The sequence below is a fragment of the Podarcis vaucheri genome (genome assembly GCF_965113315.1).
Source record: "Podarcis vaucheri genome assembly, chromosome: 7".
NCBI lineage: Eukaryota > Metazoa > Chordata > Lepidosauria > Squamata > Lacertidae > Podarcis > Podarcis vaucheri.
This window is the reverse complement of record NC_138765.1, coordinates 32,739,052-32,764,985: the sequence shown is the minus strand read 5'-3', so window position 1 is coordinate 32,764,985 and position 25,934 is coordinate 32,739,052. Positions and strand designations below refer to the sequence as shown.

At 45.8% G+C, this 25,934-nt stretch overlaps 2 protein-coding genes across 3 annotated transcripts; both read right to left on the bottom strand.

Annotated features, from left to right (window-relative positions):
• Positions 1-1,154: 1,154 nt before the first annotated feature.
• Positions 1,155-4,709, bottom strand: LOC309536695 (platelet-activating factor receptor-like). 2 transcript variants are annotated; one of them, XM_082230857.1, is made up of 2 exons: positions 3,576-4,709; positions 1,155-2,284 (listed from the first exon to the last, which is right to left on the bottom strand). In XM_082230857.1, the coding sequence occupies exons 1-2, from the start codon at positions 3,731-3,733 to the stop codon at positions 1,273-1,275; spliced, it is 1,170 nt and encodes a 389-aa protein (XP_082086983.1). In that variant the 5' UTR covers positions 3,734-4,709; the 3' UTR covers positions 1,155-1,272. The 2 variants fall into 2 exon arrangements, with proteins under 2 accessions (XP_082086983.1, XP_082086984.1); XM_082230858.1 differs by having other exon boundaries at positions 4,148-4,709.
• Positions 4,710-16,604: 11,895 nt separating this feature from the next.
• Positions 16,605-24,217, bottom strand: TMEM35B (transmembrane protein 35B). The gene is made up of 3 exons (XM_082229480.1): positions 23,970-24,217; positions 20,956-21,136; positions 16,605-18,378 (listed from the first exon to the last, which is right to left on the bottom strand). The coding sequence occupies exons 1-3, from the start codon at positions 24,075-24,077 to the stop codon at positions 18,248-18,250; spliced, it is 420 nt and encodes a 139-aa protein (XP_082085606.1). The 5' UTR covers positions 24,078-24,217; the 3' UTR covers positions 16,605-18,247.
• Between the last annotated feature and the right edge of the window lie 1,717 nt (positions 24,218-25,934).

The window sequence follows — 25,934 nt, the reverse complement described above, 5'->3', positions numbered from 1 at the left end:
AGGATAAGACTACCAAGGGCTTCTAGTCACAGTGAGTATGTTCTGCCTCCACTCCGCCTCTGAAGGCCAGGTGCTGGAAATACAGGAGGGGAGAGGTCCTGCTTGCATGCTTCCCTTTGAGGCGTCTGGCTGAGAACAGGATGCTGGACTAGATGGGCAATCAGTACAGAGTCCAGCAGGCTTTTCTTATGTTCCTATGTCAGCATCTGGAACACCCTGAACCATATCCGGCCAACGAAGAGTCGGCACATTTGTCAACATCCCCCTATTTGCCAACTTCTAACCTAAAACAGGGGTTGGGACATTGGTTCCAGCCACCAGATTCTTATCCCCCTCAATCCTCATGGGTCAAATCTGACAGGTGGCTGGAGCCGCCCACCTGTCAATCATCTGACATCACAACAACACGTGGTCCGTTTCTGCCTGCATAGTTTCAACGGTGGAAGCAAAGGCACAGGGCTTCCAAAATCCCACAAACAGCACGCTGAAAGCCCCAGCAATCGCTGAGGATTGGTGCATGTGGAGGTCAGTGCACAGGGATTTGCAAGTACCACTGATCAGCTGATCATCACTTCCTGCAAAAAAACAACAACAACCAACCGCAACTGCATCTTTATTTATCCCACACCTCTATGACCAGGTTGGGGAACCTGTGGCCCTCCAGATGTTGTTGCTGGACTACAACTCCCATCATCCCTAACCATTGACCATTATTGCTGAGGCTGATGAGAATTGGCAGCCGACAACATTTGAAGGTCCAGAGGTTCCCCAGCCCTGTTATATGACATCAGGTGGGCATCAGGCAGCTTGGTGGGGCTTGGCCAAAACAGCCTTACAGGCCGAATGGGAAAATCTGATAAGGCCTGTTTCAGCCTGCAGGCTGAAGGTTGCATACCACTGAACTAAAATGATGAAGCCATCCAGGAAAATAATCTATTAACTGGAGCTTTACAGCTATGGCCAGGTCATTCACTGTCTGTTCCCATTTCCAGCCATTTCTGTGTGATCCTTTTAAAATTGTGCTTTACCTCTGCACCAGTTGTGGATCACTTGATTTGACCATGGTTGGAAAAACCTGGTTGTATAAGCTCTGCCAACCCAACCCCCTTTCAACCTCATGAATTCCATGTGGATGATAGACAGGGAAATGGTATTTGCAAGCCACAGTCTGGTCAAAAAGAGGTCTGTAGGCAATATCAAATTCAAAAACATCAAGTCCAAATGATGGAAAGGGAGGTTGAGATAGTTCCATCTAAAGGACCTTCACTCCAGCTATGAGGAAGTTAAGGATGATGACCGAATATTGGGTGGAGATCTGTTTTCTGGTGGTGGCGGCGGCACCGCTGAGGGGAGCGGGAGGCAGCGTACGACCTTCCGCACCATCGTCCACAAATCAGTCCGGAAGCGTTTGATGGAGAAGCAATAGATGAGGGGGTCGATGCAGCTGTTGAGGCTCAACAGAGCCACACTCAACATGTGCAGGTTGTCCAAAAAAGACGGAGGGCTACAGAAGGAACTGGCCATGCGGTCAGCCACCCAGGGAACCAGAGAAAGATGGTAGGGTGCCACACAGACCACAAACACCAGCAGCATGCCCAGAACCATGGCACGTGCCCGTCGGCGGTGCCCACCTTGGCAGGTGCCGGCTGAGGCCGAGAGAGATCTCATGATGGACATGTAGGCCCCTAACACAACCAGGAAGGAGGCTGCAAACAGAACCACCATGGCGCAGGCATAACTCCTCCTCCCTGAGTGTTGTTCAAAGCATTTCATGCTAATTGCTTCCACCTGGTAGGTCTGCTGGGTCAGCAAGGAGGGGACTGCGCAGGCAAAGCACAGCAGCCAGGCCACAGCGCAGCCCACTAGTGCCCCTAAGGGCCTGTTCAAAGCCATCTCCAGCTTGGCAACAGTACAGTAGCGGTTCAGGCTGATGAGCGTCATGAAGGCCATAGCACTGTAGGTAGCCAAGTAGTAAGTGGCTCCAGCCAAGCGGCAGAAGGCCTCCGGCAGCTCCCAATGCCCCTCAGCCAGATAGTAAGGGATCCAGAATGGCAGCGTGAGGTTGAAGAAGATGTCCGCCAGTGTCAGGTTGATGAGGTAGATGCGGATAGCCTTCCTCACCCGTCCGCTCTGTAAGAAGACCAGCAAGGCCGCCACGTTGCCCGGGAGTCCCACACACAACACAAGGCAGTAGACGGCTGGCACCAGGATGAACTGCACAGGGTCGTTGAGCCGGCACTGGCCAACCACCAGCCCGGAGGTGGTGGAGTTGTTCATCCCAATGCTGCCAGAAGAAGAGAAAGGAGGGAGTTTTGTTATCAGACCAAAACAAAGCAAAATCAATGAGGAAAGAAGGGGGCAGATAGGGAGATGGAGAAGGTGGCACACCAGTTTGTGGGTGTTTATGGCTGGCGGGTGGGAAACACTTTGCAGATGGATAGTGTGGGTAGATGGCTAGATCAGCTGAATGGATGAATGATGGACAGGACACTTTTTTAGTGAATGGATGAATGATGGACAAAACACTTTCTTAGTGAAAGGACATGGTGGGTTAGTTAGTACATGGATGATCAAGGCAATGGATGGATGGATGGATGGATGGATGGATGGATGGATGGGCACAGACAGAAAAGGGATGAGCAAGATAGGCAAGACTGAAGAAGCCAACACACGCACGCGCACACACACACACACACACACACACAGAGAGAGAGACATTGCAATAATCCTCAGAAAGTTTTAAGCACAGGAAAAGCCCACTTGCATTCCAGGAAGTCTGACTCTCTCTTTCCAGCACGCTGCTCTGATGCTTGGAAGTTTCTTCTGGAGGAAAGAGTAGCACAGCTGCAAGGAGATGCCTCCGAGAGCTTCCACCCTTTGGTGGAGACATGGCTCCTGGCTCCAGCCAGCAGCTGCCGGGGCTTAGCGCCGGAAAGTCCCGTGCCTCGCCAGCTCCCAACACAGTTCACCTGTTCTTATCCGAGTCTCACTGCCAAGCCAGAGCACAGCTGAAGTTGCCGGGAGGAGCTAAAACATTTAGCTTAGTGAAATCTCCTCTCCCTCCCTCCCGCTCTCTTTTTCTCTCTCTCTCCTCCACAACTTTGGCAGAGAAAAAGGAAATGCAATCCAAAGCATGGATCGGCTAATCAAAGCAAAAAGTAGTTCAAGGTTTATTTTCCTTGGGTCAGAACAAAGGGAAACTAGGGGCAAAGTGGGAATTGAAATTGTGGGTGTCAAACTCAAATATATATATTACTCTTGCAACAAAAATCCAGCTGAAAATTACCCCATCGAGGTTGAAGAAAGGTAGTTGTGGGTTTAATAGTAGCTCAATTATTATTTCACACACACACACACACGAACACACACATTCCCACCAATAACACCATCAACTGTTTCTTGTCTGGTGTAGTGGAGAGAAAGTTGATTTGACTTTTCAATAAGGAGGTTAAAAAACACAACAAATACACCTGACACACAGACATTTTAACAGAAAAAATACCTAGTTCTTCATTAGCAAAATGCTTTATACTAAACTGGCCCTACACACAAACATGAATTAGCCAGCATTTCACCAGATAGATTTGGGGTGATTGTTTCTTGCTGCCATACAGTTCTGCAAGGGAAACCACAACAGAATGAAATAATTTGGAACCAGACTGGCGTCTTCTGCCGTTTTGCCTAGTTGCTCACACCTGAGCACACTCACACTGGAGAAAATCACAGGCATCATTTTTCCAAGATCCCTCTAACATTCCATATCAAGCCTTCCTGAGTGAACATAACACTAAAACAATAAAATAAAAGCTAAATAAAAAGTAGTCTGAATTGGTCCCAGTTATAGTTGATGGATCTTAGAGGTTGCCAAACCTTTCTCACTGTCCTTGCTCCTGTGCCTTTAGCAACAGTTTGGCATGTAGATCTTGAGCAGGTGGAGGGGTTCCCCCCCATCCCTCCCCCCCCCATGGAGTTACCATGCAATACCACCTGCAACATTTATTTGGGTCAAGCTGCAGAGGAGCCCGGACAATAAAAAATGTTGGGGAATTCAGTGAATCTATTGCACAGAAATGAGCTCCAGGGCAGAGTCGATATCTTTCCAGAGCAGAGATTGGTGCTCCTAAATCAGCTTAGGTTCCATTCTTACCCAGCAAATGCAGTCAAAATCCTGGTGAGCGTAGCACAGTGTGTCTCGATGCAAATCTGCCGTTCTGTCTCTGCTTCCAGCAAGCCAAACTACCCATGCACAAGAAGCCCACTTAAAGCCCAGCTTTCTGCAACATGCTAGCAAACGACTGTCATCATTTTTTGTGGTTATTTATCACAACTGAGTCATTTCGATACCAGCTGGGCAAAACACTGTAGGGATAGAGCAGGCAGGTGGAAACAGTTGTTGATTTACAGTATTCGCAAAAGTTTTGAAAATCCAGCTTTGGCAGCGCAAAAGTAGCTGGGAGGGTTTTTTGTTTTCTTCTGTTGGCTCAACATGTAAAAATGCAGGGTCAGGGGAGCTGGGCTTCAAAGCGAAAAGGGTGTGGGGTCTCATGGGGGGATTCCCATTACAAAGGGTTAATTGATGAGATGGTTGAGATCTTTAAAATGGGACTGAGCATGGGTCTTGAGGAGGGCAGCTTTTCCGGGGGATGAAAGCACAGTTCGAGTTCAAATGGGAGCTACGTTTTGTCTGCCAGAAAGTTATAAACCTCTGCATATGTGCACATGTGGCTTCATCTTGCCGTGGCTGCAGAGGTGTCCTCAAGGCAGGGGACAAAGCGTGACAGCTTGGTCCTAGCTTGGTCCTCTGTGATTTTGTCAAATCCCCTTTTCATTGAATCATAGATTTGTAGACTTGGAAGGGACCCTGGGAATGCTTAAGAAACCAAGGCTGGTGATGCCTGCTTTAGCATCTGAAACGGCACCTGGGGCTATAAACCTCCCTCCAACTCAATAACTAGACACACAACCAGGCAAATCCTTGCAGCTCCAATAGCCCACTTCACCCCAGTTGGCCCAGCTGACCCTTCCAAAAATCTTTCAGTGCTTTCTCCTTGGAAGTGGTGGCTGGTGCCCCATAGGGCAGAAGGCAGGGAGGCCAACAGTAGGTGGCGCCAGAGCCAATGACAGGCAGAGCCCACTACAGTGGTACCTCAGGTTAAGAACTTAATTTGCTCTGGAGGTCTGTTCTTAACCTGAAACTGTTCTTAACCTGAGACACCACTTTAGCTAATGGGGCCTCCTGCTGCGCCATCGCCGTACAATTTCTGTTCTCATCCTGAAGCAAAGTTCTTAACCCGAGGTACTATTTCTGGGTTAGCGGAGTCTGTAACCTGAAGCGTCTGTAACCCGAGGTACCACTGTAGTTATAGTTTGCTTCCCATTCTACTCCCTGCTGAGTTCTACAACAATGAGACTTGCAACATGCATCCTTTTTTTTTTTTTTTTTTGTACGTTCATGATGATTTGTCCTCTTGATGCCATCAGTGAGATCACACATGATCTCACTTTTAGTATTGTTTGTTCCTGCATTGGGGAAGCAATACAGAACAAACTAATGCAGATTAAATCCACCTGATGCATTTTAGTTGCGTCAATAACTTGTTGCAGAATATGCCCAAAATAAAAGAGCAGGCTGGAGGGGCCCCAGGAGGAACAAGCTGGTGGGTCGTTTCATCCCTGGAACTGGCTGTAAGTAGAAGGCAAGCATGTGGGGGCTGGCTGGGGGCAGAGTGAGGTTGGTGGCGCAGCACCCCATTCATTCTAATGGACCATCCACCATTGCTCCTTCGCACCATCCTGCTGACCCAGGAAAACCTCAAGTCTCACTCTAGGCATGGACAAGTCTGTTGGTTTTGGTTTCTCTCAGGTTCTTTTTTTCCTACTCTTAAATTCAGCTCTCCACATTTCTTCATCAGTTTGGTGGGGTGGGATCTCAAGAAAACTCACCAGCATTTTAGTCTCCATTTCTCCTAACATTCACATTTTTTGCTATGCAATTTTCCTTCCGTGTATGTTATTTTCCCCGATGTATCCATTCTTATGCACAGCAATTGCATTTTTCTACACATTTCTTTGGCTGGAAAACCGCATTGCAAAATTCGGACAAGTGCGCCTTTTGGAGGATGGCTGCGCTTTGGTTCCCATATTGTTTCAAAAACTGGGAATTAAGTTGATTAAGGCCAACTGTATCGAATTTCTCCTGCATCCCCAGAAGGAAGGCAGGTGGAAGCTGCCTGACGGCAGACTAAGGTTGGTGAGGCAGCACCTCGTTTTCCCTAATGGAACGGCCTCCAGCACATCCTTGGCACCTCCCTGCCAACCCAGGAAAAACTCCAAGTCTCTTCCAAGTAACCTTCTTACCCTTCCATGGTGGTCTGTATTCCCTGCTCCCACGGTGCCAAGAAATCCTGCTGTGTTCTCTCTGATGTGCGAGTCTTGATTTGCCCCCCTCCCCTGTGGCCTCCCTCTATCTTTCTCCCCACACGCACAACCCTCCCTGTCAGAGGTTAACCCTCGCAATTGTGCAGACAGCAGCTGGCCGTGGGGCAGTGCACCTGTGCATGTATGTAAAGCGGATTTCCCCAAAGGAAACAGGAGTCAGAGTGGCATTGCTAGGGGTGGGGGGACACCGGGAGGCCAATGAGTCCAACCCAGTGTTCATCTACCCCTCACACATCACACACAGTGCAAGAGGAGTAGCAGGGCTGCCAATGCATTGTGCTGCCTGCAGGGCAAATAGTGGCAGCTGGCTCAAGGAAGCCAGCCCAGCCGCAAATAATAATAATAATAATAATAATAATAATAATAATAATAATAATAATTTATTATTTATACCCCGCCCATCTGGCTGGGTTTCCCCAGCCACTCTGGGCGGCTTCCAACAAAGTATTAAAATACAGTAGCACATGACCCCCACGAGGCAAAAACGTTGATTGTAGCATCCTCAGGGCAGAATGCAGGCCTTTCTCTCACTGTTGTTGATTTTAGGTTTCCCCCTTTTTATTTCTACAAATCTTGAGGTTCTCCCAAACCTACTTATATCTTGTGCCCATGGAGCTGTTTTGGGCTACATAAAAAATGCCACTCACCACCTGAAGATAGAGGAAACAATGTTGCCTTTAAAAAGAATCAGCCACAGTCCTTTAAACCTTTGTGATAATTTTTTCCCTCCCTCTCATTCCCCAAAATGACACACTTTCTGGGGTGGTGCTTGGTTCCCTCCCCACTTCAGCCCCATCCCCCACAACGCATGTTGCACATACACAATTGCTCTTGTCTTGGCAGAACTTGCATTGCGGGATTGTCAGCAGAACAGAGCACAAAGAAATGGGGAGAGGATATGAATCAGCACCGGAAAAAAGGATCTCTGCAAACAAAAGCATCTAGGTCGCCCACTATATCCTGCAAAGTTTAACAGTACAGTGCCTGGAAAGCTGAATAACCAAAGTGTGGGATCCCAGCAAAGGAAGCTCCTCTTATTTCCATGCATGCACACATATTCATCTGGTGAGCAGAAGTGAGTAGACTTGTCCCTCCCATGTCCCATTTTGGCATTTAGCTTTTCATCCTCCCTCTCTCCTTTCTTCTCATCAAAGGAAAGGCACAAAAAGAGCATCACAGAACTGCAGAATCAGATTAGGAAGGGACCCTGAGGGTCATCTAGTCCAACCCCCCGTAATTCAGAAATCTCAGCTCAAACATCCATGACAGATGGCCATCCAACCTCTGCTTAAAAACCTGCAAGGAAGGACAGTCCACCACCTTCCAAGGGAGGCCATTTCATTTCTGAATAGTTATTACCATCAGAAAGTCTTTCTGGTGTTTAATCAGAATCTCCTTTCTTCTAACTTGAATCCATTGGTTTTGGCCCTCCTTTGCTCCATCCTCCATGTTGCAGCCCTTTAGATATTTGAAGATAGCTATCACATCTCCTCTCAGTCTCCTCTTCCCCTGGCTGAACATTCCCAACAAACTCAACCGTTCCTCATAAGGCATGGCTTCTAAACCCTTGATCATCTTGGTCAGCCTCCTCTGCACATGTTCTAGCTTGTCAAGATCCTTCTTAAATTGTAGTGCCCAGAACTGGACACAGTACTCCAGGTGTGGTCTGACCAAGGCAGAACAGAGCAGACACTATACTTCTGTTGTTGCAGCCTAGAATACCATTAGGGTATTTTGCTGCTGCATCACACTGTTGGCTCACTTTAAGCTAAGACACCTAGATCCTTTTCATATGTAATACTGGCAAGCCAGGTGTCCCCATCTTATATTTGTGCAACTGGTTCTTCCTGCCTAAGTGTGTAGGCTTACATTTGTCTATATTGATCCATTTTGTTATCATTGGCCCAGTTCTCCAATCCATTAAGGTCATCTTGAAACCTGATTCTGTCTTTCATGGCATTGGCTCTCCCTCCCAGTTTGGTGTTATCTGAAAATTTGATGCGTATCCCTTCAATCCGTCATTTATAAAGATGTAGAACAACAACAGGCCAAGGACAGAACCTTATGGCACCCCAATTGTTACTTTTTCCCAGGATGTTGAGGAACCATTATAGTGAGCACTATCTGGTTTTGCTCAGCCAACCAGCTACAAATTCACCTAACAGTTAGCTCATCCAGCCCACATATCAGCAGCTTCTCTGCAAGAATCTCATGGGGAAACTCCTGTGTTAGAGGGAGACAGGCAGATAATATGGAGGGGTCCCTGATTCAGGAGGCAGTACCACTGCTGATAGCAATTCCAGGTTTGCTACATAACTGGTTGTAAGCTTGCACATCAGCTGTAGGAAGCCTGAAGTACAATGGCACAGTAGGTCTTGCTGCTGTTGTTATTTCATTAATATACTGCTTAATGCCCAAATGGATTTCAACCGGCCTGCAAAACCTAAAAACCAACGGTATGACATTATTAAAATACAGAATAATTAAAAATACACCATAATTAAAATGCACATTAAAACAACCCCATTAAAAATGGCCATAATTAAAATGCACCATGAAGCAATCCCATTAAGACAACCCAGCAAGTAAAACAAGAGCTTATTCCCATCCATAAGACCATTCAGAGTCTAAAATTAAAACAGGCAATTTAAGGGAATCAGCCACAGCTCAGTGACAGAGCCTTTGCTTGGCATGCAGAAGTTCTCAGGGTCTGTCCCCAGCATCTTGACTCCAGGTCAGGGTTGGAGAGATCCCCGTCTGAAATCCAGGAGAGCCACTGCCAGTCATTGTGTAGACACTGCTGAGCCACATGGACCACTGGTCTGATTCAGCATAAGGCAGTTTCCTCTGTTCCCAAAGCTTTCTTCATTTCCACAGCCTAAGTTACATGAGGAAAGTTGTTTTGCTGTTGCTTGTTAAACAGCTGGGTGTCAAGAATCCCCGAGATCCACCAGTAGGCCCTAGTCTACCTTCTGCCTGTCTCTGGATACTACACACTGCAGCCTGACTATACCATTCATGGCATTTTGTGTGTATTGGCTTCTTTCCATAACTAATTTCATTCCTGCTAGCCATAGACAAAGACAAAGAGCATTGCTGGTCACTGTAGCCCCACTCACACCCAATATGGACAGCACTGGAAACTTACAAGCCCTGCTCAACCCCCTCTCGGTCTTCTCAGATTTCATTATCTACCATTTGCTTTCAAGGTTATCTGTCTGAAGAGCCAGCAGCAAGCTCAGCACTTGATGGCACGATTGTGGGAAGCCCAGAAAAACCTTTTGGCCTCAATGGGACACATGTGGCTATTTTGATCTCCCACCATTTTTTCCATTCTGGAATGAAGCAAAGGTTAAGCATCACATCTGTCACTCCACCACTTGTTGCTCCCGGCCCCATGCACCAGTCATGTGGACCCTGGAAGGTTGCCTCCAAGGAAATGTGGCCCTAGGGCTGACAAAGGAATCCTCCCTTTGCCCTGAAACCTCCTGTTACTCCTCCTCATAGCTGTTGCCTGCTTATCTGCCATCTCTGAGCAAGTGGGAGAGAAAAAGAACAAGGAGTAGCTCATGTGCAGGGGTTAGAGGGTCTAACTAGGGATCCAGGAACCTAGGGATCCACATTCAGCAACACTGGGCCAGTAACTGCCTAACTTACGGTACCTCACAGGGTTCCTTTGAGAACAAAACAGAGAGGGAGAAAATCATGTATACCTCCTTGAGCTTCTTGGAGGAAAGGTGGGACAGCCTATCTTACTATATAATAAAATTGTAAAGCGTCATCACTCTGTTCTCACTGACTCTTTTCCAAAGTTCTAAAAGCAAGGTGAGGTGAAGTTGCTCTGAGAAACAATTATTATTATTATTATTATTATTATTATTATTATTATTATTATGACAGGGATGGTGAGTTGAGCACACAACAAGGATGGGGGGGGTCACTGTGAGCATCTTGCCTGCAGGAGCATCTTGGCTCCCACTGGAACCAGCAGCACCACCAATCCAGGCATTCTAACTAAACAGCAGGCAGAGGGTTAACTGAGCAGCCACTTTGCTCAGCCCTTTGAGACTCAGTGAACACCCCATAAGAAAGGCATAAAAGCTGCCTGAGAGGCAGGGGGTGGGGTGGGGGTTCACTTTCCAAATGTAACAGCTGTGGAAGGAAGAGAGCAGGGAGACAAAAAAGAGAGATCAAAGTTAGAGCTTTTTTCTTCTTTTTTTCTTTTGCCTTTTCAAAGAGACATTCAAACTTCCAAGCATCAAAGACACCCAAAAGGCTGAATTATGCTTATGTTAAAAAGTGTGCGCTCTGATTTGCAACACAGTGGAGGATTCAGAAGAAGATATAATTTTTAAAAAGTCTGAATTTAGCAGCTTCAGTCAGCAAGATGGGTTAAAGCACTGTTCTGTACCACCACCTTCCAATAAACCTAGAAATAACCCTTAAAAGGCAAAAGGCATCGAGGAGTGAGGAATGTACGTAGGTAAGTTTGTGCAAATTCTTCTCTTTTTTATAATATTTTATTAGGTTTTAACAATAAAAGAATTTTTTAAAAAACAATAGGAAAGACAAAAAAGATACAAAGTTATAAAATACAAAAATACAGACATTAAACACAAGAAAAAAGAAAAGAAAAGAAAACACATATAAAAAAGACAAAAATTCCCTCTTTCTTAAGTTCTCTTCTTTGGTTAACTTATTTTCCTGACTCCCTCACGTCTCCCATTTTTGAATCCCTTTTAAAAGTTGGTTCAGCAAATTCATGTCCTGTTAGTCTATCTGTTATTAATCCAATCTTACATTTTACCTTGTTGCTAAAACCCCTGCACTTCAATTCAATGTCCTCAACATTCAAAAATTTTACAATATTTCTGTAAATACATTTTAAATTTCTTCCAATCTTCTTCCACCGACTCTTCTCCCTGGTCTCGGATTCTGCCAGTCATTTCCGCCATCTCCATATAGTCTATTAGTTGCATCTGCCATTCTTCCAAGGTGGGTAGATCTTGTGTCTTCCAATGCTTTGCAATAAGAATTCTTGCTGCTGCTGTAGCATACATAAAGAAAGTTCTATCCTTCTTTAACACCGATTGGCCAACTACGCCCAGGAGGAAGGCCTCTGGTTTCTTCGGGAAAGTATATTTAAATACCTTTTTCAATTCATTATATATCATTTCCCAGAAAGCCTTGATCCTTGGGCACGTCCACCAAAGGTGAAAAAAAGTACCTTTAACTTCTTTACATTTCCAACATTTGTTATCGGGCAAATGGTATATTTCTGCAAGCTTGACTGGAGTCATGTACCACCTGTACATCATTTTCATAATATTCTCTCTTAGGGCATTACATGCCGTGAATTTAATCCCGGTGGTCCACAACTTCTCCCAGTCAGCAAACATAATATTATGTCCTATATCTTGTGCCCATTTTATCATTGCAGATTTTACCGTTTCTTCCTCAGTGTTCCATTTCAACAGCAGATTATACATTCTTGAAAGTATCTTAGCATTGGGTTCTAACAGTTCTGTTTTGTGCAAATTCTTCAATTCACCGTTAAGTACATGCCTGCCCGACTTCCATTTGGAAGTTGTGGTGCCAAAAATGAGGAAAGGGCCCCATCATGGCTTATGTCTAGACAGGCGGCAAACCCCTTTTAAAATTCCAAAACTCCTGTTTTTAATTGTCCTTAACCAGGATTGGGTATAACTGCCATCTAAGGCTCAAAGTCCCTTCTCTATTGTGATCTGCTTGTATAAAACAGAGGATAGCCAAGGTTAGTCATTCTCAGAGTAGATCCACTGAAATTGACTTAACAGATCCATTAATTTCTGAGTCTACTCTGATTCCATGGTCTATCACCCAGTGTTTTCTATTATGTATTGCTGTCTCATTTGATCATTGTAAGTGATCTTGAGAATTGTTGTTAAGTAGCAAGTGCAGTCAGTGGTGAGAGATGAGGGGAAGCTCAGAGTCCAGCAATATCTGGATAATAAATAATAATAATAAACCTTTATTGTCACTACCACCTGTGTGCAGAGAAATTAATGGCCACAAGGTGGCTGCTCTACAGCTCACGGGAAAGTACAGCTCCTCTTACATGGCTTTGCAGAACCTTTTAAATGATTTAGGTGGTGCTTTTATTGGTTTTAACAATCTCTGCCTATTCGGAGCACCTTTCACTGCTTGTTTTTACAATGCAGACCCATGTCTGCTCAGAAGTAGCTCTCATTGAATTCAATGGGGCTTACTCCCAGGAAAATGGATATAGGCTTGCAAGCTCCTCCTGACATTTTCAACTGTTGATTTATGATTTGTGAATGCTGCTAGCCACCTTGTGCTTTTTATGAGGAAAGACAAAGTACAAAAGTTTTAAGTAAATGAAGTACAACTGCATTGTTTCGTTTTGCAAGTTGCTACCAATGGGCTTCTTTACCATCTGTTTTAGTGGATTCCAAACAATCTAGTGCTCACAATAGATTCATCTATTTCAATGGACAATTTTAGTGCTGGCACCAAAGGTAATATGGAGCCAGGATTTTTCCCTGATGGTACCGCTATTGTGCAATTCCCTAAAGAGGCTGAAATATAAAGCACCATCAGTATTGGCATGCCACCAGCTCTTGAAAATACACTTATTTCCGGAAGCATTCTCCTGAACTTGAACTTCCTCATCTGATTGTTTTTACTGTTAAAACTATTTAATTGCTTTGTTTTAATGTATACTTTAATTGTGATTTAATGTACCGGTAATTGTTTTACAGTGTATTTTAATTATGTATGAATTTTATAAATGATTTTTTATAAACCACTTAGAAGCCATTTTGGCATGTAAGCTGTATATATTTAATTAACAGCAGTAACAATCATTCTGGTTTCTTTTACTTCTTCATCTTGATTTCTGTATAGGAGAGCAGGAAGAAAACTACAGAGAGAAAAATGAATTTTATACTTTTCAAATAGCAGAACCACTCTGAGCAGACCTCCAGACTGCCACTCTTTTGCAGGGTTCCAAACCAAGAACTTTAGTAAATTAAAACCCACCCCGCCTCCCATTGCCCCAGTAAACAATCAAACTGTTATTTTTTTAACTGGACTTTTTGCAGCTAAGAACATGGGAGTGAAATGTACTGAGAAGTGTGAGATTAGCAAATGATTAACAGGAAGGCATGTCAACATTCCCCAACCATGTGAGCTTTGTGCTAGCAAATCAGGATGTTCTGGAGAGGACTTAAGGAGCCTGGGAATGCACTAAGGAAGAGCAGAAAGAAGGGAAAGGAGGGCTTCTTCCTTCACCCACAGCAACAATCATTTCCAGCAATACACACACACAAAACTGCTGGTGTGTGGAATGGAAGAGAGGCATCTTTCAAACATGGCTCTCTTCATTTCTCATTTTTCCAAACTTAGGTCTCATTAAAATTCACCAGTATTTCAGTGAGAATTTCTCCTAATATATTTGTTAATATGCAGTTTTACCAAGCACACACATTTTGCAATGAAATTTTCTTTAAAACAATGTATTTTTGTATGCTACTATTCACAAACATGTACATTTTTATGACTCAGCACACACATTTTTGTTCCATTATTTGACTGAAGAACCACACCGCAAATTTGGAGAAGTGCACATTTCAAAGGACGGCTGTATTTCAGTTCTTGTGTTTCAGAAAGTGCAAATTAGGTAGGCAGGCTGGCTCATCTTTAAATGTGAACTGAATGTGAATTTCCCCCCAATCTCTAGCGTGGGACGTCCACTGCAATTCCACTTATAGTTTACAATAGGAAAGCAGTGGTTTTACAGGACCAGGAGGAGCCTTCAGTCTGGAAGCATCCTACATTTGTCAGATCTGCAAGAGGACGTCTGAAGCATCTAGCCTAGTGCAAAAGAAAACTATGACAGTGAGAGAGGCAATGAGGACTCTAAAAACAGGCATAGGCAAACTCAGCCCTCCAGATGTTCTGGGACTACAACTGCCATCATCCCTAGCTAACAGGACCAGTGGTCAGGGATGATGGGAGCTGTAGTCCCAAAACATCTCGATGGCCGAGTTTGCCTATGCCTGCTCTAAAACAATCCCTTGCCCAAAGTAACTGATATCACTGGGAAAACTCCAGGATTTAGTGTGTAGCATCTTAAGAGGGCTGGGTGTTGATACATTTTCCTTCCATGAACATCAATGAGGTGTGACTGGTGCAGATTCTTCTGCCAACTGGTCCATGTGAATGGCCATCCCAAGGACTTTCTTTTGACGCCTGAAATATTATCCAAGGAACCTCGTGACAATTTAAGAGGACTTGGCTATTTAAAAATATCATCAGTGTTTCTGGATCTGAACAGTTGCTGACAGATTTCAGCTTCTTCAATAAGCTAAGACGGTCCCAGCTTACACTGCGTCAACCAGCGACGCAGCACCACTTACGGTATTTCATAGCAGGGTCAACGGTGCCATCTCCCAGGCTATTTGCCAGTCTTCTGCTTGTCAAATTAATAAGCCTTCCTCCAAGAGCAGCACATCAAATAAGCTAAGCAGAGGACTAACCCCCAACCCTTTATTATGACCAACAGCATGCCACAAGAGAGTAAGCTTTTGCATCTTTATCAGAAACAGCAAAATTGGAAGAGTGAGTGAGAGAAAAGCTGGCCTGATATGGATGCCATCATGTAGTGACCTTTTTTTTTTTTTTGCTGTAGTCTAGGAGCCTAGCTATGAGGGTATGGCTTCAGGGTTGCAATGAAGAGATGTCCACTACACAACGGACATCTACTCAAAAGTTAGCCCTGCCAAGCCCAATGACGCTTACCCCTGGTAATCTAGGGATAGAATTGCAGCCTTCATCACCACTGTGCAAATTATTGCGTGCAATTTGTAGCACCGAGAGTAAATTCTTGAACTTCTGGTAGCAAAAAGGGAGTGGAGAAAGACTCCCAAGAAGGAGAAGAAATTATGGTTAGCTGCTCGGATCTTTCTCTCTGGAGAAAGGTTGGTGGTAGAATTATGAGGCTATCCAAGCACGGAACCGAACACTGCTCTAAACAATATTACTTGCCACACTCCACAAATGAATTACTCTAACATCAGCCCTGATATTACATATTTGTATTCTTTCTATAGGCAAAAAGGACTAAACCGGCACTGGAATGTGGAATTTGGCTTTGTGGCTTTCTCCACAAGAGTGGGGAGGCTAAAACTGGTTTGTCAGAAGTCCATAAGAGAGCTCTCTTAGACTGACAAGTTTCCCTATCAAAAGCAGAACAAAGCAGGCCTCCTTGAGAAATAGAAGGGAAATCTAGACAAGGCAAGGCAAGGCCTCTGCCAAGAGCATTGCTTTGTCACCCAGCAACGGAGAAATGAGCAAATTGGCCTCATCTCAGGAGGAGCCCATCACACCTGTTGCAGACGTTAAAAATATCTGTTTTATCTTACATGGAGGAAGGACCAAGAGGTGCTGGTGCCTGAAGCTCAGTCTCACAATGGATGACCTTTTTCAGAAGAAAGCTGCCCGAGGGCAAGTGCAGGGAACCTTCCTCTCACTACCATGGTGAGACAGACTCCTCCTTCTTTTTAAGGAATTAAGCACATTTGTGAACAAAGCACAACTTCTTCACACTCACTTTGCTGTTTCAAATCAAGCAAGCAAAAATATGATTTGGTGTGCCTCCCGCACAGCCAAACTGTTGGGATAACCTGCCCACCCACAGATCACTTGGATAAAAGAGGTAGCAAGGGTCTCATATTTGGGCTCCATGACTACCTTCACTTTGGATCCCTATTTGAAGGGCTGCCAATGTTTTGAACTGGCTCGGATGCCTTTAACAGAGGAAGTGATTAGACGATGACTTTCCTGGCATGGAGATAAAGCAGTAGGGAAACATTCATTTGATCCATTTCCATCTCTTCTGCCCAGCTTCACTGAGGGCAGGTGTGTCTGCTCTTCAGCCTTCCCTCCATCCCCAGCTCAGCTCTTATTAAGTTCCTAGAGTAAAGGACGTTAGGGTGATGCCCTCTTTCTCCTCTCAGGCCAAATAAGATTCATGATGTGTTTTTATCTTGCCTGACAACCAGCTGTTTTATTTATTTACTTTTTAAAAAGACTCTGCCCCTTCCTCTAACACTGGCTATCAGAACCTCTGATGGCATCCCTCAAAACAAAGAAAAATTGAAACGTTTTAAAAATCAGTCAACACTTTAATCACCAAGGAGTCAAAAGACACAGAAAAACATTGCCAAAGCGGATCAGTAAAGCCAGCACCAAAAAAATATATGACTGAAACAAGATGGATGTTGTCCGTTTCTTAGATTACAGTGCCTTGTGCCCTGTCTAGTAAAGGACTTTGATAATCAGAAAGCAACCACAGTAAAAATCCAACCTCTGCTCATTTCATGCCTAATCTCTAGAACAGGGGAGGGACCGGTGACGCTGGAGATGTTTTCTAGCCTTCAACTCCAATCAGCCCCAGCCAGCATGGCAAAAGGACTGGGGTGAAGGGGATTGCAGCTGGAGAGCCTCAGTTGATCCCCATATTCCTGCCCTGAGGGAAAGATCTCCTGCATAAGAGCCTCTGGTGGCCATCTCAGTGACAGGCAGGTGAAGAGGGGAGATGGTGGGACCTTAACAGGTCCACAGCAGGGCGAGAGCTTTTCCTCTTCTGGCGAACTTCCTCCCCACCCCATGTTCATCATGAATGCCAAAGAGTATATAAGTGCAGGAAAGCATTTGTCACCCTTTCCAGAGGCAGGCTTGCTGAGAAGCACTCTCCCAGCAGGCAAATACTGGGGGGAAGGCCGTGGCTCTGCCTGGGATGCAGAAGGTCCCAGGTTCAATTCCTGGCTGGGAATGTCCTGCCTGAAATCCTTGAAAGCCACTGCAAGTCAGTGTAGACAATACTGAGATAGGTGGACCAATGATCTGATGTTTAAAGGAAAGCAGCTGTATCTTAGTGGACAGACCACAGATCAGTGGTAGGGGCAGCTGCTTCTCTCACATAGTAGCCAACAAAATCCTTCAGTGCCACTCAATGAACCCCACAGAAATGGTTTGCCCTGAGCCAAAAAAGGGACTGTCCTGTGCCAGGTGTTGTTGTTTTTAAGTGTGCTTCTATTTTCTCCCAAGGATTACCCAAAATTTATTTCACACATCCCCTTCCATTTCCTTCCTCCGCTTCCTCAAGCTATGAAATTCAAAGATTAAGGCAGCACCCGGCTAATTTAGCACTTATGCCAGGCCTAAGATGGGAAAGAACACTGGTCAACAGGGTAACTGAGAAAGACCCAAAGTCTAGCTGCCATCGATTTAAAGCAGGAGTAGGGACCCTTAGGACTCTGCTGGTTGTGCCCCCACCCACCCCGCCCACAGCCCTCACTGGCTCTGCTTCACACCCATTTTTGCCTGATTGAAATGTGTCCCTTAAGTCTGACAATTATCTCTGGCTTGTCTGGATGGAGGGTAAAGAAGGGATTGTGAGTGTGTGTAGAAATTAACCTGTAGTACAAAGGTAAAAACTTCATTTGTTGCTGTGCCCGCTTTTGCCTGTGGTCCCTGCTCACCACTGGCATATGGCCCTCAGAAAGTCACCCAGGAGGGAATGTGGCCCCTGGGCTGAAAAGGGGCTTCATCCCCCGATCTATGGTGATTTCAAGGTCACAAACACCCCCTGGATCATACACCCATAGGACCCAGTTTATACCAAGTTAAAAAGGACCGAGCAAGGGGAGGAGGGGTGGAAAGCACACAGACAAAAAAGGGCCAACAAGAGATTTGCTGCCATTTCCGAACTCTCCCCTTCTGTCCTCTCCAGTTTGACACCCCCTCACTCAAACTTTGACTTGGTGGGTCTCCCTCTTCCCCGGATATTGAGGAGAAGCAGAAGACCCAGGGAGATAGTGGCCGGGGCACACATGGCAATGGGCTCCTTCAAAACCAAGAGGCTGTAGATGGCACCTGCAAAGAGACAAAGGGGGAGATATTTAAAAAAATAATTGCAAAAAGAGAAGGAGATTCATTGGCCAAACGACTCTCCACCCCATGGCAATCTCTAGCCTCGACTTGCTCCTGTTTTTGTACATGTTAGTCATACTTGGGAGTAAAGGTAAAGGTAAAGGTACCCCTGCCCGAACGGGCCAGTCTTGCCAGACTCTGGGGTTTGTGCGCCCATCTCACATCTATTGGCCGGGGGCCAGCGCTGTCCGGAGACACTTCCGGGTCACGTGGCCAGCGTGACAACGCTGCTCTGGCGAGCCAGAGCCGCACACGGAACGCCGTTTACCTTCCCGCTGGTAAGCGGTACCTATTTATCTACTTGCCCCCGGGGGTGCTTTCGAACTGCTAGGTTGGCAGGCGCTGGGACCGAGCAGCGGGAGCGCACCCCGCCGCGGGGATTCGAACCGCCGACCTTTCGATCGGCAAGCCCTAGGCGCTGAGGCTTTAGCCCACAGCGCCACCCGCGTCCCTATACTTGGGAGTAGACCCCCTGAAATTAATGGGCATCGTTAACTTAGGGTTACCTGTGGGACATTATTGCAGTCAAACCCATTCATGTTTTGCCAGATAGGAACATGAAGGGACTAAGGCTTACATAGCTTTCCTGTAAAATTTGTTGGAGAGAACTCTGTGAAATCACTTGGTCTGCCTTGGTGGGAATACTTCCTGCCTAGGCATCTCTCTCTTTCTTCATCATGCCAAATTTCAACCAAAAATTAAGATGCATAAAAAGAAATCAACAAGAGTAAAAAGAGACCCACTGTAGAAGCGGTTTAAAAAAAATGATATTGAAGACAGCTAGATAATGCAGTCTCCTGACATCCCTTATAAAGCAGGGATCCTACTTTTTCTGCTTTAGAAAACTTCAGCTCCTAAGTCTATGCATGCTTACTTGGAAGTAAGCCCATTAAACCTTCCCTGGGACTTCTGAGCAAATATACATAGGATTGTGGTGTTCAGGCTGTTTGCTCCCTGGGTCAGGGGCCTGCTTTTTCCGGCACATGAAACTTTGCAAAACATCATACACACAATGATGCTGATGTATAGAAGAAAAATGTATCCTTCTGAGCAGCATCAGCCTGTTTGCCAGTCCTCATATATAAAACAGCTTCACCCAGTTGCTGTCCAGCTTTCCCTTCACCACCACCACCCTCTGACTAGATCTCCTGCTCCTCCGGTCAGTTTTACCCAGAGGAACTCAGGGGCCTGATAAAATCCAAATGTAGCTTTAAGGGAGCCAGGAGTGATTATATCAGTAGTCAACTACCCAAAGCTAGAAAAATGGTACATCTGTAATAATAATTTTTTAAAAGCTTCCAGGCGGTTGGTATCATCATGAAGACGAGTGTGTGTAGCATTAATTAAGGTCAGGGTTTTGAATAAAAATAGAATTTCCCAGTTGATGTGAGGAACTTTTGCAAAACAGTGGCTTAATTAGCAAGCAACATGGATAACTAATTAGCTTCTGGTGCCCCCTACTGGAACATGCACAAACAGACTCACACTTTGTCATGCGCAGAAGTTGGGCAGCTTTGAATAGAGTCATGTTTATTATTTGTAATCAAATAAAACATCAACATGTAAATAATAGGGACTAAAAAGCTACATTACAAGCCAGTTTCCTTGTGAGGAGAGCAAATGGTGCCATTTGTACTTTTTATTTTAATTACAGGTTGAGAAGACAAAAAGCAAGCATCTCTGCACTGAGGCAGCACTTGCTTCCCAAGCAAGATCAACTGATTACCTTAGAAACAATTTTATGAGGTGGGACAGAGCTCAAACTCAAGTTATAAGGGGGATTACCTTGGTTTTGAAGCTATGTGAAAAAAGCAGACTTCTGTGCTTCGGTAACACAGTTCAACTTGCTGAACTGAGATCTGCTTTTACTAAAGCCAGAGAATAATTCTTAGGCCCTCCAGATGTTGGCAGACTCCAAAGTCCATCAGCTCCAACCAGCATGGCCAATGGGAGTTGAGGTCCAACAGCATCTATAGGGTCACAGGTTCCCCATTCCTGGCCAAAGTGATATACTATGTTTAACCCTAAAACCAATATGGCTGACACCCATTATTTATAAGCATACACTTGAAAAACAAAACACACTGTTGCTTTCAGCCCCAATACAGCCTCATCTGTAGTTGAGATCAGAAACACTCAAGAACTTCCCTCAGGGCAACGCCATTATCCAAGAGGCTGGGTTCTACAGCCTCTCCCTGCAAAGACTGAAATAAAAAAGGACGGTAAGAAACTTTAAAAAAAAGAAACACTCAAGAACAAGGACTTTCAGCCAGACTTCAGCTCCTGAAGAACAGTTGTACTTCAGTAGCAGAACATCTGCTTTGCACGCAAAAGGTCCCCGGTTCAGTCCCTGGCATGTCCAGGGAGCACTGGGCAAAAGACTCCTGCCTGAAGGCCTGGAGAGTGGCTGCCAGTCAGTGCAGGCAATACTGACCTAGAAGGGCCATTGGTCTGACTCTGTTCCAGCAGCCCCTCTCTACCTTGCGGAAGGGAAATAGCCGACCCCTGCACAGCTCTTACCTATCATGACGATCGTGAGCACAAAATTGCTGATTTCCTGCAGCAGCTGAGGCCCAAAGGCCATGAGCAAACCAGCTGCCAGTTCTATCCAGCCCACCGTTTCCAGGTACTGGATCGGCTCTGGCTTGTAGCCAAACTCCTTCAGAGGAAAGGCGTCGGCAAACTGCACAAATTGCGTTTTCTGGAATAGAGAAAAGAGTTTAAAAAGCGCCAGTGTGGTGTAGTGTTTAGGGTGCCCACCCAGGACCTCCTTGGAGGAAAAGTAGGATATAAATAAAATAAATTCATAAATCAGTAAGTGTAAAAGAGATAAATGGGTGGTGGTGGTGGTTCAGTGGTCACCCTACTTTGCAAACATCCCCAGAAATAGGAAGTGGGTCCATGAGTGAGATGGCTGCAAAGGGGTGAATGGCAGGTGAAGAGAGGAGCCACACAGGAAGTGCCCCTCCTTTTCCAGTGAGTGGTTGGCTCCTCCAAGTTACTCTCTAGGTCCATGTTTCTCAAATGTGAGTCCCCAGTTGTTGTTGGGACTACAACTCCTGTCATCCCTAGCTAGGAGGACCAGTGGTCAGGGACGGTGGGAGTTGTAGTCCAACAGCTGGAGACCCAAAGGCTGATAAACACTGCTCTAGATCAAGAGGGCACCGACCTATTTTGAGCTAGTTGGCACACCCGGAATGTTGAGAAAGCTATGGGCACTGGTCACAAAATGGATGCCACGGGAACATGGCATAACACAAAATGGATGCCATGGGGGGGCCATAATGGCTGCCACATCAAAAAGAGCAGAAAAAATGACAGGGCCATAAAACGGTGCAAGCATGTCCCCATAGAATCATATGGTATACAAGTATCATAGAATCGTAGATTTGGAAAGAACCACTAGGATCATCTATTCCAACCCCCTGCAATGCAGGAATCTTTTGCCCAACATGAGGCTTGAACCCACAACCCTGATATTAAGAGTCTCAACAGAGCTATCCCAGAGTAATAAAAACCATCCAATAATGCCATAAAAAAACAGTGTTAATTAAACACTGTGGAAGGATGCATTCTTGATTGCCTGCGCAGGCCTGGCAGAATAGACAACTTTTCAACAGACACATATTAGGGAGAAGTGTGCATTCAAACCGATATACTGTATTAGTGAAAATAACATGCAGAAATGAATTATATTATATTAAAGGAATTTGCAAAAATGTGCCTATTAGTAAACTGAATACATAAATATGTTTATTAGGAGCAATTTGTACGAAAATGATAATTTTCATGAGGATTTTTTTTAAAAAAATGAATGATTGCTGCAGAAATGTAGAGAACTGAATTTAAGACTGCAAAAATGAGAAATGAGAGAACCGACATGGCCAGAGCCTTCCATCCCTCATGAAGCTGCATCTCATTGCTCAAACTTTTTCAGAGGCCCAAAGGGGCAGTGGTACACATGGCAGTGGGTTTATGTACACCCATATACAGGCCGAACTTAAAGTGGAAGCGTCACACGTGATCCAGCTCCCCTTTTAGGTTTGGGGTGGCACCAAGGCCAATGCTTTGGATTCAGCACAGATAGCAAGTCAAACCTTTGTGCCTTTCCACCTGCAAGGATGCAGACATCTTGGTGACATCCCCTCCAGCCACTGGGTGGGGAAATGTTGCAGCTATAAAGCCACCGGCTTAGAGAGGTCCAGAATGAAACTCTTCAATCCAACCCCAAACTATTTTAGATATTGTTCCGTATATTTGTTGTTCTGAATTGCACATTATAACCTTTTTGGCTTTCTGAGTCCATCCTTATATATTTTTTTAATGGCAGGCTCAATAAATAGACTAATCACACTATTGTACAACTGAATCAATTATCAGTAGGCAGCATTTGATAAGTTCATGTTTACCCAAGCGAATCTGGTTTGGGGAGTACTGGCTAGAGTTTTCTTCTTTTCTGTTGAATTCCCACCAAACTCGACTAGTGAAATGGAAAAGGCTCACAAAATTCAAACCCCAACCCGATTCGCGCCAAAACAAAAAACTGTTTCAGCAGGCAGCCAGGAGAGGGCGGAGATGTCAGATTTGGAAAAAAAACGATTCATCTAAACCTACTCGAATTATCTGGGGTTCTGCTATGGCAAAATAGCCAACAAGTAATCCCCAAATCACAGATTTAGCTCTGACACAATCCGGAGTCCAAGACCGCTCCAAAACGGTTAAAAGCCCGTCCACACCGCGCGCGCATTTATATCAAATCCGACAGGCGGGATTAAGAGCTGCAGAAGCATTATTATTGGGCGGACCCTGCAAAAACGATAAGCAACTGTCTGTCGTCTCTAAGAGGATTACAATACTCTGCGTGCCCAACCCGATCCTATGCAAGTGCATTCGGAAGTATGCTCCACTTTGTTCAAGGGTGAGGGGGGCTTACTCCCAAGTAAACGTGCACGGGATTGCAACCTAACGCGCCAAAGGCAATGCACACACGGGCTTTTATAAAAGCCCCGATGGATCCAATAGGCGACGTACTTCCGAGTATAAGCGACCAGGCTCTGAACCGTGCAAATCTGGCGCGTATACTCGTAAGTAAATCCGTGCACTGAGTGAAGAGTGAGCATCCTCCCTCCCGTAAAACCCCGCGACGTTTTACCTCTGCTTAAGGAACGTGTCCCAGGAATAGGCCAGGCGAGGGATTCCCCCTCCCCTCCGCAGAACTCACTGGCGCTTCCTTGCGAGTAAACGCGTGCTGCGGGTGGGCTGCGCGCTTCCTCGGGAGTAATAAGCCTTTATTCCGGGCAAGCACGCATGAAAGATCGGTTGCACGATTTAATACCGGTGGGGAATAAAGAGGGGTGTTTTTTATTTTTAATAGCCTCTGCGCAGCTTCGCCCACACCCAGTTGCAACAAATTGCAAAGCAAAGCGGAGGAGGGCTCCTTTGCACGCTTCCCTTTCTTCCCCCCCACGCACCCAAAAAAAAAAGCCATTGCTAAACCGTTTTCCCTTCCCCTGCACACCCGATTTGCCGCTCACCAGCTGCTCATAAACTTCGCCTGAAATCCGATCGGTCAGCTTGACGACCCCGCAGACGGAAAAGAAAAGGCCCAGGAGCACGCGGATGGCGGAAAAGAGCAGCGCCATGGCTCTGGCTTCTCTCGCTCTCCTTCCCTTTCTTCGGCTTACTGGTAGCTGGGGCGGGGGGAGGGGGAGGGGAATAAACACTGGAAACGGGGAGGGGAGGAAACGCAGCCACCAAAAATGGGGTTTTTCCTTGTCTTCTTTCCCACCCACCGCTGGCTCCGGTAATCGAACCGGCGGCGCAAACGCGACACAGTCGCGACAGAGTTGGGTGAAAGATGAGGCGCTGTTTTGCAAGTAAATAGGCGGTGTGATAACGGCCTGGCACCTTTGAACGGGCGAGGGGGTCCCTAAGCATGTGCAGAGAGCTTGATTGAAAGCCGAGGGTCGCTGCTGCCTGCTCTCAGCTGTTTAAGGACTTCTCCTCTTTGAAGAACGATGTTTAAGGATAAAATTGATCATAAATCAAGACCACCTACAGATAGTATTTTAATGTTGTAAAGCGGAACGCTGTGTCCAAACCAGTTCTGCGCTGGTTCGATTCTTTAAATATACATTTTATATGTAATATCACCCCTAATTAATACATGGTAGGATGCAAACAATGCAACGTGTCACAAAATAAACACAAATTATTGTTATTCATCAAAACCAAATTAAAAGAGGCAGTAAAACAACAGAGCAATCACCAAGTGCTTGAAATACCTTGGCAAATAAGCAGGTTTTGTGCTAGAAATGTATTTTGTACTTATGTGGTGATTTGCAGGTGGGGTCTTCCACAGGCAGTGAAGGACTGGCCATCATGTTTCAGGTGGCAAGCTTAGGACTCATCAGGTCTCGACCTCAGAATAGGTGCAATATCAAAGAAGGTGGTTCTGAGCACCTGCAGAGTGGCTTTCCCTAATCGCTGGAAATAATTTGTTCGGTGATGAGGAAAAGACACCAAGAACGTAAGAGGTTGCTGGCTAATGCCAATGGTCCATCTCGTTATCACAGTGGCCAGCCAGGTGCCTGCAGGAAAACCTCAAGCTAGATCCAGGCACATGAGTGCTATCCCCTCTTCTGGTCTGCAGCAATAAATAGCCTCCCCCTCCCCCATGAATTTGCCCAATCCTCTTCTTTGCAAGTATATGTCCTTGATCTTTGATAATGTCTCTTGCTTGACTGGGTGGAGAGGGCTGGGGCAGAGGAAGGGGGTGCGGGGGGTGCAGACCACCCCAGGTGTCCCCACTGAGGGGGTGACAAAATGCCAGGCAGCACTCACCGCGGGGCCTGCAGTGCACCTGAGCCACATGTCTCTTCAGGGAGAGAGACGGTGGCTTCGGCACAGGCACACGCAGGCTCCATGCTGCCCAGACGGTCCGCCCACTGCCTCCCCCCAGCTGTAGGGCAACTGAGTGGGAGGAGGCAGGCAGACTCAGGAGGCCCCATGGTGCGCCCAGCCCCCATGGACAGCTTGCGCCGCCCCAGGGGCCCGAGCGACTTCCTTCGCCACTGGGAGAGGGCAGTGTTAGTGCAAAGAGAAACCACCCTGCCATAGAAATAGAAAAGGAAAGGGAAGCTTTTTAATGTCTAATGTTTTATTATGTTTTTATATATTTCCAGAGTGCAGAGCAAAGACAAACAAGATGAAGGAACCTCACCCCATTTGGGAAGGAACTAGAGCAGGAAACAAAGAGCTGTGAGAAGGCAGCGACCTTCAGTCCCCACAACTGCCCCATAAGTGCAAGATCTACTAGGATGAATTACTGTGCTCACTAGGCCTGGCCTTCTGAGCCGATTACTTTAAATAGTTAACTTCACTGGCACTATGTGTTATTGCCGACCTGCTCTTGACACCCACTCTGATACCACACTAGAAAGTAGATTCCTCCAAACCCCCACCCTCCATTCCCAGCTAGCTATGGGTTGAATGTTTTT